Consider the following 16,816-nt stretch of genomic DNA (forward strand, 5'->3'; position numbering starts at 1 on the left):
GTTACTTCATCCAAACCATCAACATGTTTATTAGACCCCATTCCTACCAGGCTGCTCAAGGAAGCCCTACCATTATTTAATGCTTCGATCTTAAATATGATCAATCTATCTTTGTTAGTTGGCTATGTACCACAGGCTTTTAAGGTGGCAGTAATTAAACCATTACTTAAAAAGCCATCACTTGACCCAGCTATCTTAGCTAATTATAGGCCAATCTCCAACCTTCCTTTTCTCTCAAAAATTCTTGAAAGGGTAGTTGTAAACCAGCTAACTGATCATCTGCAGAGGAATGGTCTATTTGAAGAGTTTCAGTCAGGTTTTAGAATTCATCATAGTACAGAAACAGCGTTAGTGAAGGTTACAAATGATCTTCTTATGGCCTCGGACAGTGGACTCATCTCTGTGCTTGTTCTGTTAGACCTCAGTGCTGCTTTTGATACAGTTGACCATAAAATTTTATTACAGAGATTAGAGCATGCCATAGGTATTAAAGGCACTGCGCTGCGGTGGTTTGAATCATATTTGTCTAATAGATTACAATTTGTTCATGTAAATGGGGAATCTTCTTCACAGACTAAAGTTAATTATGGAGTTCCACAAGGTTCTGTGCTAGGACCAATTTTATTCACTTTATACATGCTTCCCTTAGGCAGTATTATTAGACGGTATTGCTTAAGTTTTCATTGTTACGCAGATGATACCCAGCTTTATCTATCCTTGAAGCCAGAGGACACACACCAATTAGCTAAACTGCAGGATTGTCTTACAGACATAAAGACATGGATGACCTCTAATTTCCTGCTTTTAAACTCAGATAAAACTGAAGTTATTGTACTTGGCCCCACAAATCTTAGAAACATGGTGTCTAACCAGATCCTTACTCTGGATGGCATTACCCTGACCTCTAGTAATACTGTGAGAAATCTTGGAGTCATTTTTGATCAGGATATGTCATTCAATGCGCATATTAAACAAATATGTAGGACTGCTTTTTTGCATTTACGCAATATCTCTAAAATTAGGTCTTGTCTCAGAGTGATGCTGAAAAACTAATTCATGCATTTATTTCCTCTAGGCTGGACTATTGTAATTCATTATTATCAGGTTGTCCTAAAAGTTCCCTGAAAGCCTTCAGTTAATTCAAAATGCTGCAGCTAGAGTACTGACGGGGACTAGAAGGAGAGAGCATATCTCACCCATATTGGCCTCTCTTCATTGGCTTCCTGTTAATTCTAGAATAGAATTTAAAATTCTTCTTCTTACTTATAAGGTTTTGAATAATCAGGTCCCATCTTATCTTAGGGACCTCATAGTACCATATCACCCCAATAGAGCGCTTCGCTCTCAGACTGCAGGCTTACTTGTAGTTCCTAGGGTTTGTAAGAGTAGAATGGGAGGCAGAGCCTTCAGCTTTCAGGCTCCTCTCCTGTGGAACCAGCTCCCAATTCAGATCAGGGAGACAGACACCCTCTCTACTTTTAAGATTAGGCTTAAAACTTTCCTTTTTGCTAAAGCTTATAGTTAGGGCTGGATCAGGTGACCCTGAACCATCCCTTAGTTATGCTGCTATAGACGTAGACTGCTGGGGGGTTCCCATGATGCACTGTTTCTTTCTCTTTTTGCTCTGTATGTACCACTCTGCATTTAATCATTAGTGATCGATCTCTGCTCCCCTCCACAGCATGTCTTTTTCCTGGTTCTCTCCCTCAGCCCCAACCAGTCCCAGCAGAAGACTGCCCCTCCCTGAGCCTGGTTCTGCTGGAGGTTTCTTCCTGTTAAAAGGGAGTTTTTCCTTCCCACTGTAGCCAAGTGCTTGCTCACAGGGGGTCGTTTTGACCGTTGGGGTTTTACATAATTATTGTATGGCCTTGCCTTACAATATAAAGCGCCTTGGGGCAACTGTTTGTTGTGATTTGACGCTATATAAAAAAATTGATTGATCTGAATTTCTTGCATTTACACATGATGGAGGCCACTGAGCTCATTGGGACCTTCAAAGCGGCAGAAATGTTTCTGTGCCCTTCCCCTGATTTGTGCCTCCAGACAATCCTGTCTGAGGTCTACAGACAATTCCTTTGACTTCATGCTTGGTTTGTGCTCTGTCAACTGTGGGACCTTATATGTAGACAGGTGTGTGTTTCCAAATCAAGTCCAGTCAACTGAATTTACCCCAGGTGAACTCCAATTAAGCTGTAGAAACATTTCAAGGATGATCAGTGGAAACAGGAGGCACCTGAGCATAATTTTGATCTTCATGGCAAAGACTGAATACTTATGTATGTGTGATTTCTTGAATTTGAAGAAAAAAAAAAAATCTCAAAACTGTTTATGTTGTCATCATGGGGTTTTGTGTGTAGAATTTTGAGGGGAAAAAAATCATCCATTTTGGAATAAGGCTGTAACATAAAATGTGGAAAAAGTGCAGTGCTGTGAATACTTTCTGGATGCACTATGTATGCATAAATAATTTAAAAATGTAATTTCTTTAAGTTTTAATGCCAAACGACTTCACGAATTTCTGTACAAGAAATTTTTCTTAATTATTTTTTCACATGATTTCTGATTGTAAAATAAAGAGAAACCAGAAGGGACATTTCGATAATCTTTATTTCATAAAAAAGTCAAATTGGTTTGTAACAGATTAAAGAAAGTATAGAAACCAATCATCAGTTGGCTGGCGAGGCATCTTACAGGGGGCGTGTCTTCTCGCAGACTGAGCGGCGTAACCGTGACACGCGATACAGGTGTACCCAAAAGTTAAAGAAAACAGACTTAAGACCAAAAATTAACCGGGCAAAATTAAAATGTCAAAAACAAGGTGAAGGGGGGAGGGGAAGGGGAGAGGAAAGTCAAGGGAAAAAAAAAAAAAAAAAAAAAAACTCAAAATGTCCAACATTTTCGCAGTCACGTGCCAAAAAAGGCAAATTAAATTCCTGGTTCAGATTGGAACGAGCAGCAGCCGTCGTCGTCGTCACACGGAATGTTTGGTGTCCAAATTACAGACGGCATAATGACAGTAATAATGAAAATAATGGCGGCGAGTTTGTGGTGAGCCGACACCTGAACGCGTCACAAGGACGGACTCAGCCCTTTAAAAACGTTGATTTAAATAACTGGAGCGGTGGCAGGATGTTTGGAGGGTGAAGTAACAGGACGTAGAAGACAAAAAAAAAAAAAGGAAGTCTGCTCGCATGGTGGTGGAGGTTCTAGTCCGTCTCCTCATCGTCTGATTCCGACTCTGCAGAGGAGAAAAAGAGGCTGATTTAGAAACACGTCAATCAATATTTCGCCCAGCTGACTACAGTCAGATTAGGAAGAACATTTAATATTTACATTTGATTCCTGTGAAGCGAGGCATGCATGAACAGCACTTCAACATAAAAACTCAGTTATCTACACAAACTGTTTAGGGTAACTTCCTGCAGAGTGCCCGCCACAATAAAAGCACTTTGTGAAGGCAATGATGAAACAAGCAGGTCCACACATCAACTCCATTTAGAGTTTGACAAAGTACGTCCTTTTGTCGACATACTGAGGTTTAAAGAGATTAACACGCAAGAACAAAGTCCTGAAAGCTGCAGCAAAACGACAACAGTTGGTTTCAAACGCTGCATTTGGCTTCTGGTGTTGTTAATGTGACCAGAGTCAAATGAACGAAGCTGACAAATCTAAAGTCCATCACAGAGGAGATTAAGACCAAAAAAAAAAGCACCCTAAGAGAATGCAGACACGTTCAGCTGCAGTCCACCGCGTCTCAACGCAATTCTGGAGGCGTCAAATTTCAAATCAATCAATCATTTTTGTTTTATATAGCGCCAAATCCAACAAACAGTTGCCCCAAGGCGCTTTATATTGTAGAGGCAAGGCCATACAATAATTATGTAAAACCCCAACGGTCAAACGACCCCCTGGGAGCAAGCACTTGGCTACAGTGGAAGGAACAACTCCCTTTAAACAGAAGAAACCTCCAGCAGAACCAGGCTCAGGGAGGGGCAGTCTTCTGCTGGGACTGGTTGGGGCTGAGGGGAGAGAACCAGGAAAGACATGCTGTGGAGGGGAGCAGAGATCGATCACTAATGATTAAATGCAGAGTGGTACATACAGACCAAAAAGAGAAAGAAAGAAAGTGCATCATGGGAACCCCCCAGCAGTCTACGTCTATAGCAGCATAACTAAGGGATGGTTCAGGGTCACCTGATCCAGCCCTAACTATAAGCTTTAGCAAAAAGGAAAGTTTTAAGCCTAATCTTAAAAGTAGAGAGGGTGTCTGTCTCCCTGATCTGAATTGGGAGCTGGTTCCACAGGAGAGGAGCCTGAAAGCTGAAGGCTCTGCCTCCCATTCTACTCTTACAAACCCTAGGAACTACAAGTAAGCCTGCAGTCTGAGAGCGAAGCGCTCTATTGGGGTGATATGGTACTACGAGGTCCCTAAGATAAGATGGGACCTGATTATTCAAAACCTTATAAGTAAGAAGAAGAATTTTAAATTCTATTCTAGAATTAACAGGAAGCCAATGAAGAGAGGCCAATATGGGTGAGATATGCTCTCTCCTTCTAGTCCCCGTCAGTTACTCTAGCTGCAGCATTTTGAATTAACTGAAGGCTTTTTAGGGAACTTTAGGACAACCTGATAATAATGAATTACAATAGTCCAGCCTAGAGAAAATAAATGCATGAATTAGTTTTTCAGCATCACTCTGAGACAAGACCTTTCTAATTTTAGAGATATTGCGTAAATGCAAAAAAGCAGTCCTACATATTTGTTTAATATGCGCTTTGAATGACATATCCTGATCAAAAATGACTCCAAGATTTTTCAACAGTATTACTAGAGGTCAGGGGGTATGCCAAATGGACAGAGCTTTGTGGCACAAACATTTTATCATCAGCTTCTGCTTTTGATACATTTCTACAGAAATCCTGGAATATAAAAAGCACTGACAGCACAGCAGGAAACGAGAGGGGAGAGCAGAACCTGAGCAGCACGTGAAGCCATTATAACGGCAAGCGACTTTACCTTCCTCAGCGTTCTTCAGCCACTCGACGAATTTCTTCATCTGTTCGAGGAAGACGCTCTTCCCTTTGGCGAGGTGGGCTTCACCGTACCACTTCAGTATCGCCTCCTCGCTCAACACATCCGCTGTGGACGGAAAGAGGAAAAAAAAAAAAAGTCAAAGCAGGAAGGTGACAATTTTTTCTTTGTTTCTGACATTTATGCTGTTCTCTGAGAAAGACGTTATTTCTGTTTAAATTAGCTTATAAAAGTACATTCTCTGTCAAATTAGGATAAAAAAAAAAAAAAGCATAAATAAAGAATGCAACACTTCTGGTCAAGCTGCAGGGCTGTGGTTAATGCGCTTGTTTTCAGTTTGGAAGGTTCCCAGTTCAAATCCCACCTCTTAATCCACGTAACGTGGAGCTGCGTCAGGAAGAGCATCCGGCGTGAAACGTGTGCCAATTCAACATGCAGATCCACCTCGGATCTACTGTGGCGACTAGTGAAAAACAAGGAAGCAGCCGAAGGGACTTTTTACTTCTGATCTAACGTGTAGAAACCTACTCATTAAAAAAAAAAAACTGCATCAGACATCTGAAACAGTATTTGTTCCCGTAATCCAGATCTGATGTCCCACAATCGCTGTACAGGCTGTCGTCATCTTTTCCACTCTGCTTCTAAACAACTTTTTGGCAAATCTAAAAAGCAACCCTTTAAAAACACTTCAACATGCAGAACCGTTGGCCCTCCTGTAAAGTCTCCACCGGCCCGACGCCTATTTGTGCTCATCTCTGGATTCTTTAACGTCAAGTGGACACGTCTCTCCCTGGACGGGACGACAGTCCGAGGCGGGTTACTCCCCCAGCAGAGGTAGGTGGACTGAGACGATGCAGATGAAGTGCCTTGTATAAGGACACAGATAGGTAGTGAGTGGGATTGAAACCCAGGTCTACATATCGGCAGGCAAGCAGCTTATCCACTCAGCTACCTGCTCTACATGATCATCTACATTACTGACAAGGCTTTAAAAAGCACTCAGTAAGGTGTTGGGCTGTTGCCGTGACAATGACCTTTGTAGAGGAGCACCACGATCTTCTGAAAGGCCTTCATGAAGTGGATGTTGTCGTAGCAGTACTCTTGGATCTTCAGCAGCAGGCTGAGCTCCGACAGTCCCTGGGAGGTGAAGGCTTTCAGCAGGGGGCTGTATTGCTGCAAAAACACAAAGTTTCAGTTTGTCCTCCTCCTAACAGCATTTCTTCAATCTGATCAAATTATATCCAACTCTTCAAAACCGGCACATTTTGTTTGTTTGGTCAGAACAACCTTACAGACCAAAAACTGGGTCCTGTTTTACCCAAAAGAAGAACATAAAGGTGATGCTGTTACTCATCAAAAATCTTCTGGGTCACGACAACTTGTTCCAGAACACCAGCCCAGAATTTCACCCCCTAAGGCCGGGTTCACACGGCAGGATAATTAGGCCGATATCAGACCCGATCTTCCCCTTCCGACAATCTTAAGGACGCCCCGACAATCATGATGACGCTAAAGATAATCTTATCAGATATTCCTGTCGTGTGTGGTGTGTTCAGAGCACTCTGATCTGCTCAGAAGGGCATCAGGAGCGCTCCGATCGCAAATCGGGGATATTCAACATGTTGGATTTTTTTGGCCCAATATCGCTGTGTGTTGTGTCCTCTGACCAAAACAAGCACGCAGCCTGCTGAATGTGACGTGCAGCCAATCAGAAAGCCAGATGACGGACGCACGGAGCGGAAAATAAAATCAAAACCGCTGTTCTGACTTAGCAGAAAGTCCGGTGGTTGCGCTGTCTCCACTCCTTTAAAGAACGCCTTTTCTTTTTGTATCGTTTTTCCCTGTTTTAAATAGTTCACAAAGTACCTCCGTTTGTTTACTCTGAAGTCACGTTTAATCTCGAGAGATTTTGCGAGATTTCCTGTCTGAACTGTAAATGTTCGTGTGTGAAATCTGTTCGTGTGTGGCGTTGTTGGCCTTACCATGTGGCCGAACACCATACACTGTACAACCAAACCCGTTAGATCCATGATTTTTTATCTTCACGTGTATGGGCTCTCAGGTTTTGGAAACCTAAAGATAATTTTAAAATCCTGTTGTGTGAACCAGGCTTAACACGACACGGGAGCAGCGGCTAAAACACGCTTTGAATCTCCTTCAGACTTTGAAGCTTCACCTTCAAGTGTTTGATGGCTTGTTCGGCCACCAGCTCTTCCTTCTTGTTCCACTCCACGCAGCTCATCACACTGGTCCAGATGATGCTGATCATGGTCTGCTCAGACAGGCCGGCCTTCTTCATCTCCTCTCTGGTGAAAGCGATGATCTGCCGAGGGAGAAAGACTGAATTATTATTTATTTCAGCACTGAACATCTCAATGTGCTGATTATAAAAATGACAAAGACTCTTTTAGGGAACGACCTACAGTGGACTTCATAAATGACGGCACTTTTTTAGAACTGGCCAGTGATACATGGTGCCAACAGTCCAACATTAGCACACACAGAGTTCCTGTATATAATTTTAAGTTCTTTTGTAGTTTTACATTGTGGGAACACTGAGGAGTATAATTTGTATTGTGAGGGAACATCAGCTGTGACATGTTAGTCATATGGTGCGTTTATGTGGACACCATCCAGCACGCAGACTCCTCAGTGTTGAGGACTACGTCACTGGACAGGGCCAAGGTCACGCCCACGTTTAATCTGCAAGGATTAAAACAAAGAACAAATAAATCTGCAGAATTTTTTTTTTTTTCATGGCCAAATCACAATCTGTTCAACTTTTTTATAGAAACCCTTTTGTGATCGTGTCCTAGAGTTTAAGGTAAAACCAGGTGAAGACAGTTAAGAAAAGAGCAAATTGTTCTCATGCTGAACAGATTATGTTTCATTCACTAACCGTTGCTGCTCTTTTCTAAACACAGCATCATATTATAGGAAGACTTTAACCTGCACATTATTTAAATACTTCAGGATAAACATTTTAAGGACACAGATTTTACTTCATTCAACACCAGTTAAAATCCCAGGCCTGTAGCTTGTTTACAGTCTGAGCAGGAACAATCAAGAATTTGTGTATTTATGTGGAAAGTGTGACCTGATTGAGAGGTAAGAAGGACATTTACATCATGCCATCCTCAGAAAGATTTTAGGTGTATTTTTGGAAAATAAAGCATTAGTGTTTGTTCCTAAAGCATTGCAGGTCTGCAACACTCAAGAGCAAACTTTGAAAGAAAAAAAAAAGGCTAAACATATTTGTAAAACTGCGTGTCACCGCAATGAGGACCCCCCCCCCCAAAAATCTTTGGCAATTTTCCTGACACTGGGTTCTGAACACACATCACAATTTGAAAGTTCAATTTTTCCGAACTGCACCCAACATTCTTCATCAAGTTCACCTGTAGACCAACAAACTACACCAACTTGGCAGGAGTGAAAATGTTCACAATGGCTTAGTGATCCAAATCCCAGGGATTGGATCACTGCGAACATTAACAAGTTCAGCAGCCTAACCTCCTTTAGAGGATCACCGCGGCTCATCTGCTCCTGGAGCTCCTTCTGTAGCTCTTTGCGGGCACCGATGGATTGCTGGTTGCGGGCGAAGTCAGACAGCTCCTTCAGCCCGGCGTCAGTGAAGTATTTAGAAAAATGCTCGCAGCTTCGTTTGTTGGCAGGAAAGAGTTCCTGCCAGATTAAGTCACAAAGAAAAAGAGATGAGGATGTTTACTGCCTTCACATTTCACAGTTTCTACATCAAGAGCAGAGGGTCTGAGAGTTTCCGGTACCATCAGCCTGTTGTCCATTCCAACTCTGCGCAGACTGCCGGCAACAGAGTTTATATCCTTCTCGTTGATCCATGACTTGAAAAGCTTGACAGCGAAGGCTGCAGACACTCCTGAACAACAACATATATTTAGAGTGCATCAGTCACTTCAGCCAAATTAAATGAGAAGTGTCACGTGTTGTCTGTGTGCACAGGCATTGATTTTGAGTGTGAAAAGGCTTTTCCACTGGAACATTCTCTGCCATGATATTGTTTAAAACAGTGGACAGCAGTGAGTAAATACTCAATGCAAGCAGCTTGCAACAGATTAAGAAGGGAGGAATTAAAAGAATGAAGGACCTCAGTCAATGCAAGACTTTGTCCCCCAAAAAACAAAAAAACAAAAAAAAAAACAAAAAAAAATTCACGTAGACTCTAAAATAAAAAATAAGTCAAAACATTTTACCACAGCCATGTTTATTCAGGTAAAGCCACAGCAGCATTGCTTGTACAGGAATAGTACGAGCAGACTAGTGCACCCCACCTCGTATTTTACTAAAGTGGCAACTTAATTTTCAGGCCCATTTAAAACAAAGTTCAAAAGTAAATAAAAAAAATTTTAACATTACAGTGATGCTCCTGGGTCAACAAGCATTTTTTTTTTATTAAACCCCATTTTCTCTACGTCTGTGCATGTCATGACAACAGCGAGCAGGAGATGAAGACCCTCACCCTCTTTGACGAGGTTCTCGTTGAAGAGGCTGCTCAGGATGGAGGCTGATATGTCGCCGTTGGCCAGCAGGATGCCAGTCAGCATGGCCAGTTTGTTGCGCTCAGACTCTGTGAATCCCTTCAGGAACAGCAGCAGCTACAGAGAACAGAAGCAGAAAACCTGTTTAAACTCACACCGTCAGATCTACTTTTTATGATATGCAGTAAGACAGCTTTTTTTCCTCCTCTACATCTTGGGGTCACAGGATGACCACAGCTCAAACAATGCACATTAGGTTCTTTCCCCTTGGAAGCCTGGCATTGTATCAAGAAAGGCCTGTGACGCACACGTTGAGCTTAATCAAGATGTCGATCCAAACCAGGGCTGCAGCTATCAATTTTAGTAATCGAGTATTCTACTGATGAAATTGAATAAAAAGTACTTTTGCATTTGTAAAATTTAACAATTTGACTTTTTTTTTTTTTTTAAGGTTGGTGGACTGGGTCCTTGCGTGATTTTTAAATCCCTCTTTCTCTGCAATTCAGCAGATGCATTTCAGCTGGAGGTTGTAAGTAACTGTGTTTGTGAAGAGTTGTCTGTTGCCCAAAACAAGCAAAAATTAAAAAGCTTACACAGTGCGAGTCTGAGCAAAACACAGAAGAAAGAGTGGACTTCTGCTGAGAGCCCCTCAGACCGGGCAGAGAGAGACAGCAGCCGGACGCCGGGTCAATAGTCAGTCCCCACATAGAGCGGACCATGTGTTTTTTATAAACAAACAATGCTTTCCTTTAAATGCACAGTAAGTCTATTTCAGATCAGCACAGACCTTCTTTCTCTTACTCTGTCACGTTGAAAAGATGTAGCTTTTAGTGCTAAATGATTAGCTGTTACACAGCCTGTACGTATGCTCTAGTCTTCTGCTTTTTTTCTGGGGACGTTACAGCGCCACACACAGGCCTGGCATATGTACAACAACATTAAATGGCGCTTCGAGGCACAGAATTTGCCTTAACATTTGTAATCGAATTACTCGACTAATCGTTTCAGCACTAATCCAAACTACGATATGCTGTGGAAACCTCAAGTGAAGAGGAGCAGATGAAAGGACACAGATTCAACAGTTCAAAAGGGTTCGAGCTTCTTTCCCAAGAGCATGTCCCAACACGTGCGGTTCCTGAGAAACACGCTTTACCAAATGAGCTGCATTCACCCGATTGTTGAGCAATCAAGTGGTGAACTGAACCAGTTCACAGGGACAAAATTTACATCAGGTCCATGATTTGTAAACAGTGCTACCTCTTCATTATAGAAATGTCTGCAGCTGATAATGAATGCAAAAAAAAAAAAAAAAAAAAGTGCTTTTCTCTTGGTTCAGTTTAAAATAAAATTCTAAAAGAGAAGAGGCTGGTTAACTTGTAAGACAGTGAATTTGTGCATCAAATCAGCTGACTGCAGACAGGTAATGGCAAAAATTAATGTCTGCTTTTGTGAAGCAGAGACGTTTGGCTCTGTGCTACAGCATCTTTCTGAAACGTTCAGCGATTTTCAACTTAAGTGCTAAAAAGCAGCCGCACAAACACAAGTGCTCTTTAAAAAAAAAACAAAAAAACAAAAACAAACAAGCACCTTTTTTCCTACACAGACTTACTAGTTTCACATAAACATCCCTGAAGAATGTTTCCAAACAGAAACTTACATCCACGCACTTGGCAACACGACCAGGAGACCAAAAACATATTCGTATACAGCTGCAACTCCAGGAGCCGGAGTGCTAACAGCAGCACCCGCGTCAGGTATTAGGGTGATTCTTTAACTACAGGCACTATTGGCCTTGTAAATGTAATTTCCACCACACCATTGCCTTACAATATAAAGCGCCTTGGGGCAACTGTTTGTTGTGATTTGGCGCTATATATATGTGCTCTGATGTCACCGTTTATCTCCATAGAAACTACCCAAACAATCTTTCATACAAACTGTTTAAAGGGACATTACAGTGTTGTGGTGGAAATTACGGCAATAGTGTGGGACAACTATATTTTGTTTAAAAAAAAAATCACAATAGTTGTATGACATTGAATACCCCAATTATGTTTTGATTATTTTACTGATATTTTATTCAGAGATATTTTAAACATTAGAAAAAATGTTTCTTTACCATTATTTTTATCATTGAAGATCAAAGTCTGGGTGTTGGACAAGCACAAAATATAAGGCAATAATAAGCAATATTTGCATATAATGATGCTGAAAAAAGGTGAAAGTGTCATCATAGACTACGAGAACAAATTTCTTAACACACTTCATTGTAAAGATAACTATAAAAGTGTGAAATTTCCCATTTTTTCTGTTTTTCCATACAATATGATCAAAGGACATAAGTGCCTGTAGTCTAAGAATCACCCATTAGCAACAAAGGATTTAACCCTGAAGAGGTTCTTGTTTGTTTGGTGAGGTCACTGTGAAAGTCTTTCTTGGGGATTAGCTCACTAAAACATTTCACGTCATTTGTTGTGGTTGGCGATACCTTAAAAAAAAAGAAGAAAAAAAAAATTAACGCGTGAAATATGTCTGTACTATGGGTCACTACATGACTCATTCTGCAGCGTCTTTTTGTGTCAAGAACGAAACAACACATGGGTAGCCTGCAGTAATTCAACCGCCACAGGAATTAAAAACCCAGGTGGGACAAAAAAGCTGTAATCAGAATTTATTTTAAACAGCAGTTAACTTAACAGGAATCTTACAGTCTTCACTGTACCTGACTAACCAGAATAACGTGAACCAGAACTAATTAAAGACGATAGTTACTTTAACATTCCTCTTGTGATTTTCCCTCATTTTAGTTTTCACAGCAAACTGCAGCAATTAAAGTTGGTCATGTAACACTGCTGCACATTTAAATGTAAAAAAAAAACAAACAAAACAAAAAAAAAAAACAGTTAAAATGCAAAACATCTTAATACAAAACACAAACCGAGGCATTGCTCAGTTAGTGCTTCGTCAGTGTGGAAAACCCCGGACAGCACATGTGGTGACACACCATGCTGTAAATGGAAACAACTCAGAGAAAACAGGTGTGAAAGGTTTCGTTTTCAGCGTGCTACAGGAAGGCAAAACAAAACACACCTTCTTGATCTCTTCTTCAAAACCTTTCTCCAGGTACTTGTAACGCCTGATCAGCTTGTTAAAAACCTAAACAGAGGACAAAGAAGATAATCACCACATATTCCAGGTGTGTCACACCACCTTCAGAACAAAGCCAACAGATAAACATAAATCCATTTGTTTTGAGTACCTGAGCATATGCTTGCATCGTCTCCAGGTCTTCTGGTGCCGTAAAGAGGCAGAACTCTGTGCGGGTCATGTCTTCAGACAAAGTTCCACCTGGGGCTGAAGGACATGGAGATAGCTTTTAATTTAATTTGTTTTTAAAAAGACCCACAAAGCAACAACAAAAAGACACGACCACTTTTCCAACAATTATCAAGCTTATGGAACATTTATAGGATGAGATCATTATGGCCATGTGACAGGATGCACTTTGGGTATTCAATGTTTCTAAACAAGTTCTTGAGGTAACCCGATGATGTTTAGGTCTGCATTTTAATGTTTATTTATCCCATTAGGTCACCTCCTTAGCCCAGATGCTTTCAGAATAAGCCTCTAACTGAGCTGAGATCTGTTGCCGCTGTGGAGACATTAAAATGCTTTTTTTCTGCAGCACATTCAGGAGAACGCAGGTTCTGGACAGCAGGCAGCAAAGCTGCAAGCTGCAATGACAAACTTACGGAGGAGGAAATGCTCAGGATGGGTACAGATAGCATTTTAAATCAATACTCTCATCCTTGCAGTGTTCACTGTACACTGACAATTTTTTGCTCTATGACCCTCAAAACTAGGTGACGGTCATTCATCATCGAACTTCACCTACACCTTCACAATATACATCCTTGCTCCCAATTTGGTAAATCTGCATCATCTCTACGAGAAGTTATTGGGAGAGAAGTGTAGCAAATATTTCTGGCCCCATGACCTTCAAAATTAGGTCAAGGTCAGTCATCGCTGCTGCTAATTTGGAAATGTGTCTCAAATCTATGAAGTTAAAGGAATAGAGTTTTGGAGAGGTACACAGACAGCATTTCTATGTCCCTTTGTTAGAGGAAAATAAACAATACTTACGATGATGCTACTGTGACATCACTGCAGCTTCACACAGACACACAGTCACCTCAAGTAGTGAAAAAAAAAAAAAAAAAAAAAGTACAAACAGAAAATGTCTTTACTTCTCTCAGGTCATTTGTTGTAACTCACCCAGCATGCCGCCAGCCACCAGGATGTCAAAGAGTGTCTCTGCATAACGGCGGTAGTCAAGCTTGGCGCCAGAGGCATAGAGGAACTTTTCGACTGCTTCCAAATCAGTGCCAGTTTGGTTCAAGCCTTGTACGATACTTTCTTGAAACTGTGAAGGGTCAAATTTCTCCCTTTCATCTGGTGGACATGGGGATGGAAAAAAAAAGTTACTCAGAAAAAAAGGTGTTTAAGAGAACTGGATTAATCAGGTAAATCAAAACACAAACCTCTTTTCCTCGTTTTGAAACGCTGGCCGGTTAGCGTTGGCTTTTGCTGCTTTTGATTATTCATAAAAGACACTCTGAGAAAGACAAAACACACGTTTAGCAGACCAACCGGTGGCTACATGTTAGCACACGTGTGACGAGCTCAAGGCTGTGTCAGTGTTTGGGCATAACTTTGGAAACGTTCCATGTTGATTCCTGTTTGGCATTCGCCAATAAATCTGACAGGTCAAAAGTAGGGCTGAAATGATTAGTCGAGTAATTCGATTACAAAAAATGTTCGAGGCAAATTCTGTGCCTCGAAGCTTCGTTTAACGTTGTAGTACATATGCCAGGCCTGTGTGTGGCTCTGTAATGTCCCCAGAAAAACAAACAGAAGAAGTAAAGCAAGCGCTAATCAAATTAGCACAAACGCTACAGCTTTCCAACGCGACAAACAGAGGGAACTAAAGCTTTTTAAGAAAGACGGTCCACGCTGATCATCTAAAATAGCTCACTGTGCATTTAAAGCAGTGTTTTTTTTTTGTTTTTTTTTAACAGTTTCATCCGCTGGCCGCTCTACGTGCGGCGGCCGGCTGCTGCCTCTCTCCCCCCATTGTGAGCGGCTCAACTCTGCCCTCACACAGCTCCGTCCAGGCCACAGTCTCTGGAAGAAGTCCACTCTTTCTTCTGTGTTACTTGCAATGAGTGTTTCGCTTTTTAATTTCCCCTTTTTTGGGCAACACACAATGATTCACAAACACGGGAACTCAAATAAAATAATAAAAAACAAGTGACTGCGAGGCTGCATGTTCAACCTCCAGCTGAAAATGAAATGCATTGGCTGAATCGCAGAGAGAGTGTTAAAAAGAAATTCATGCAGGGACCCAATCCACCACCTTAATAAATAAATAAATGAATAAAAATGGTTACATTTTACAAGTTGGGGAAAACAAAAAACAGCCACAACCCATCCCCATTTCATCAAAATGTCAAGACTTTGGCCCGACACCAGGAAAGATCCAAAACCTGTAAAGATGTGAAAAAATAAATAATTACCCAGGAAAACAGAAAGGGATACACTAAATTTGATAATCGCCATGATGACGTAGTGACATTGTGCCATTACTTAGGGAGAGCCCTGGACTGTTAATGTTTTAAAACCCAAAAGTACTTTTTATCCGATTACTCGATTAATCACCAGAATAATTGATAGAATACTCGATTACTAAAATAATCGATAGCTGCAGCCCTAGTCAAAAGGTTGACAGTTAATGTTGTGGAGGCGACACTGACACATAAAAATGACATTCTGATGCAGAAATGATTAATAAGAATAGAAAACTCCTATGATAATCAGTTAAGTCATTTACAAAAAAATTCCAAAAACCCAATTCCACCTTCTCAAAAGTTAAAACACTTGCAGTACCTATGTTATGCTATTTCAACACTAGATTACACTCATGTAGATTTGTACGTGTAACAGGCCACTTCAACGGCAAGTTGTTCATTGCATTAATTTTTCATTCACAGGAACTGTTTGGGCGAGAAGGCCAGCTTTAAAATAAATCATTTGTTTGGGACATTTCATGACAAGTCTTAACATTTCTTCGGATCACAGATGTTTCCAGATGCATGCTTTACTCAAATCTCAGTCTGAAATACATGTTTTATTGACTAAATTACTTAAATTTGACAGAATATGTAACACCGGAGATGAGATACTTAGGTCTTTAATCCCCTAGTTGCTCCCAGTGTGTAGTAAGCGCCTTGTATGGCAGCACCCTCACATCGGGGTGAATGTGAGGCATTATTTGTAAAGCGATTTGAGCGTCTGATGCAGATGGAAAAGCGCTATATAAATGCAGTCTCTGTAACAGTGGAGATGAGATGCTGTCACATGTGTATGAATTTTGACATTCCCTGTAAAAATGCACACAAGGGGAGAAAAATCAAAACACACTAGACAATTTGTTGTCAACAAATGCAACTTGATCTGGATCTTGACAGCAATCTAGAGGTGGTTTATTTTTGTATGGAGGTCAGAACTACGTGTTCGAGCTGCCTGTGTTTCCTTCTGACTGCAGAGGTCATGTACCATTTGTTTTAGGTTAAAGCCATCACTCGTAAGTGCAGGTCCAGCACATCTGCTTGCTTCAATAATGATTTTTTTAAAACTCCAATTCTCAAATTTTATTGGCTGAATACTCATAATGCCCACATGGGCAAGAGCAGTGGGCGCGCTTGTTGCATGGTGGAAGGTTCCCGGTTCAAACCAGCCACATTTTGCCATGTGATGTGGAGTTGCATCAGGAAGGGCATCCGGTGTAAAACTTGTCAAACCAACATGCAGATCCACATCGGCCCTGCTGTGGCGACCCTGAGTGAAAACAAGGGAGGAGCCGAAGGGACTTAATTTTACTCATAATAACCACATTACTGTGAAAAGAATTGCTAGTTGTTGCCCTATCTGAAGATTTATTTTTATTTTGTCCATTGATCCGTTTGAGCCAAAACCACTTCAATATTACAAGAAAAGCAACAAAACCCGAGAAGCTGAAACACTTTCAATGGTTTTAAGGGTTAATCTTTAAATTTATTTTACATTTAAGAAGCTAAACCAAAGCTCAAGTGACTTTTTAAAAATGATTTAAGCAGTTAGAGCACTTGCCTTTCAAGTTTTTGCTGACACTTCCTGAATACATTTAACAGGAGCATTTTAAACTGAGGGCATTGCCCAATATACACATACA

General features: G+C 41.0%; 1 protein-coding gene across 2 annotated transcripts in view; it reads right to left on the reverse strand.

The window, feature by feature from the left end:
• Positions 1–2,589: 2,589 nt before the first annotated feature.
• The window catches only part of bzw1a (basic leucine zipper and W2 domains 1a), a 19,202-nt gene continuing 4,975 nt past the window's right edge, over positions 2,590–16,816 (reverse strand). Inside the window, exons 2-12 of one of the 2 annotated variants that reach the window (XM_034179087.1) lie at positions 14,088–14,161; positions 13,822–13,998; positions 12,806–12,900; positions 12,637–12,702; positions 9,528–9,663; positions 8,818–8,927; positions 8,546–8,716; positions 7,209–7,355; positions 6,067–6,205; positions 5,018–5,140; positions 2,590–3,238 (exon numbers count right to left, since the gene is read on the reverse strand). In XM_034179087.1, the coding sequence (XP_034034978.1) occupies positions 3,207–3,238; positions 5,018–5,140; positions 6,067–6,205; positions 7,209–7,355; positions 8,546–8,716; positions 8,818–8,927; positions 9,528–9,663; positions 12,637–12,702; positions 12,806–12,900; positions 13,822–13,998; positions 14,088–14,151 (1,260 nt within the window). In that variant the 5' untranslated portion in view covers positions 14,152–14,161 and the 3' untranslated portion in view covers positions 2,590–3,206. Of the gene's footprint in view, positions 3,239–5,017; positions 5,141–6,066; positions 6,206–7,208; positions 7,356–8,545; positions 8,717–8,817; positions 8,928–9,527; positions 9,664–12,636; positions 12,703–12,805; positions 12,901–13,821; positions 13,999–14,087; positions 14,162–16,816 lie in introns of those variants that run through there. The other variant, XM_034179093.1, reaches the window with a different exon arrangement.

Source organism: Thalassophryne amazonica, chromosome 1 (genome assembly GCF_902500255.1).
Source record: "Thalassophryne amazonica chromosome 1, fThaAma1.1, whole genome shotgun sequence".
NCBI lineage: Eukaryota > Metazoa > Chordata > Actinopteri > Batrachoidiformes > Batrachoididae > Thalassophryne > Thalassophryne amazonica.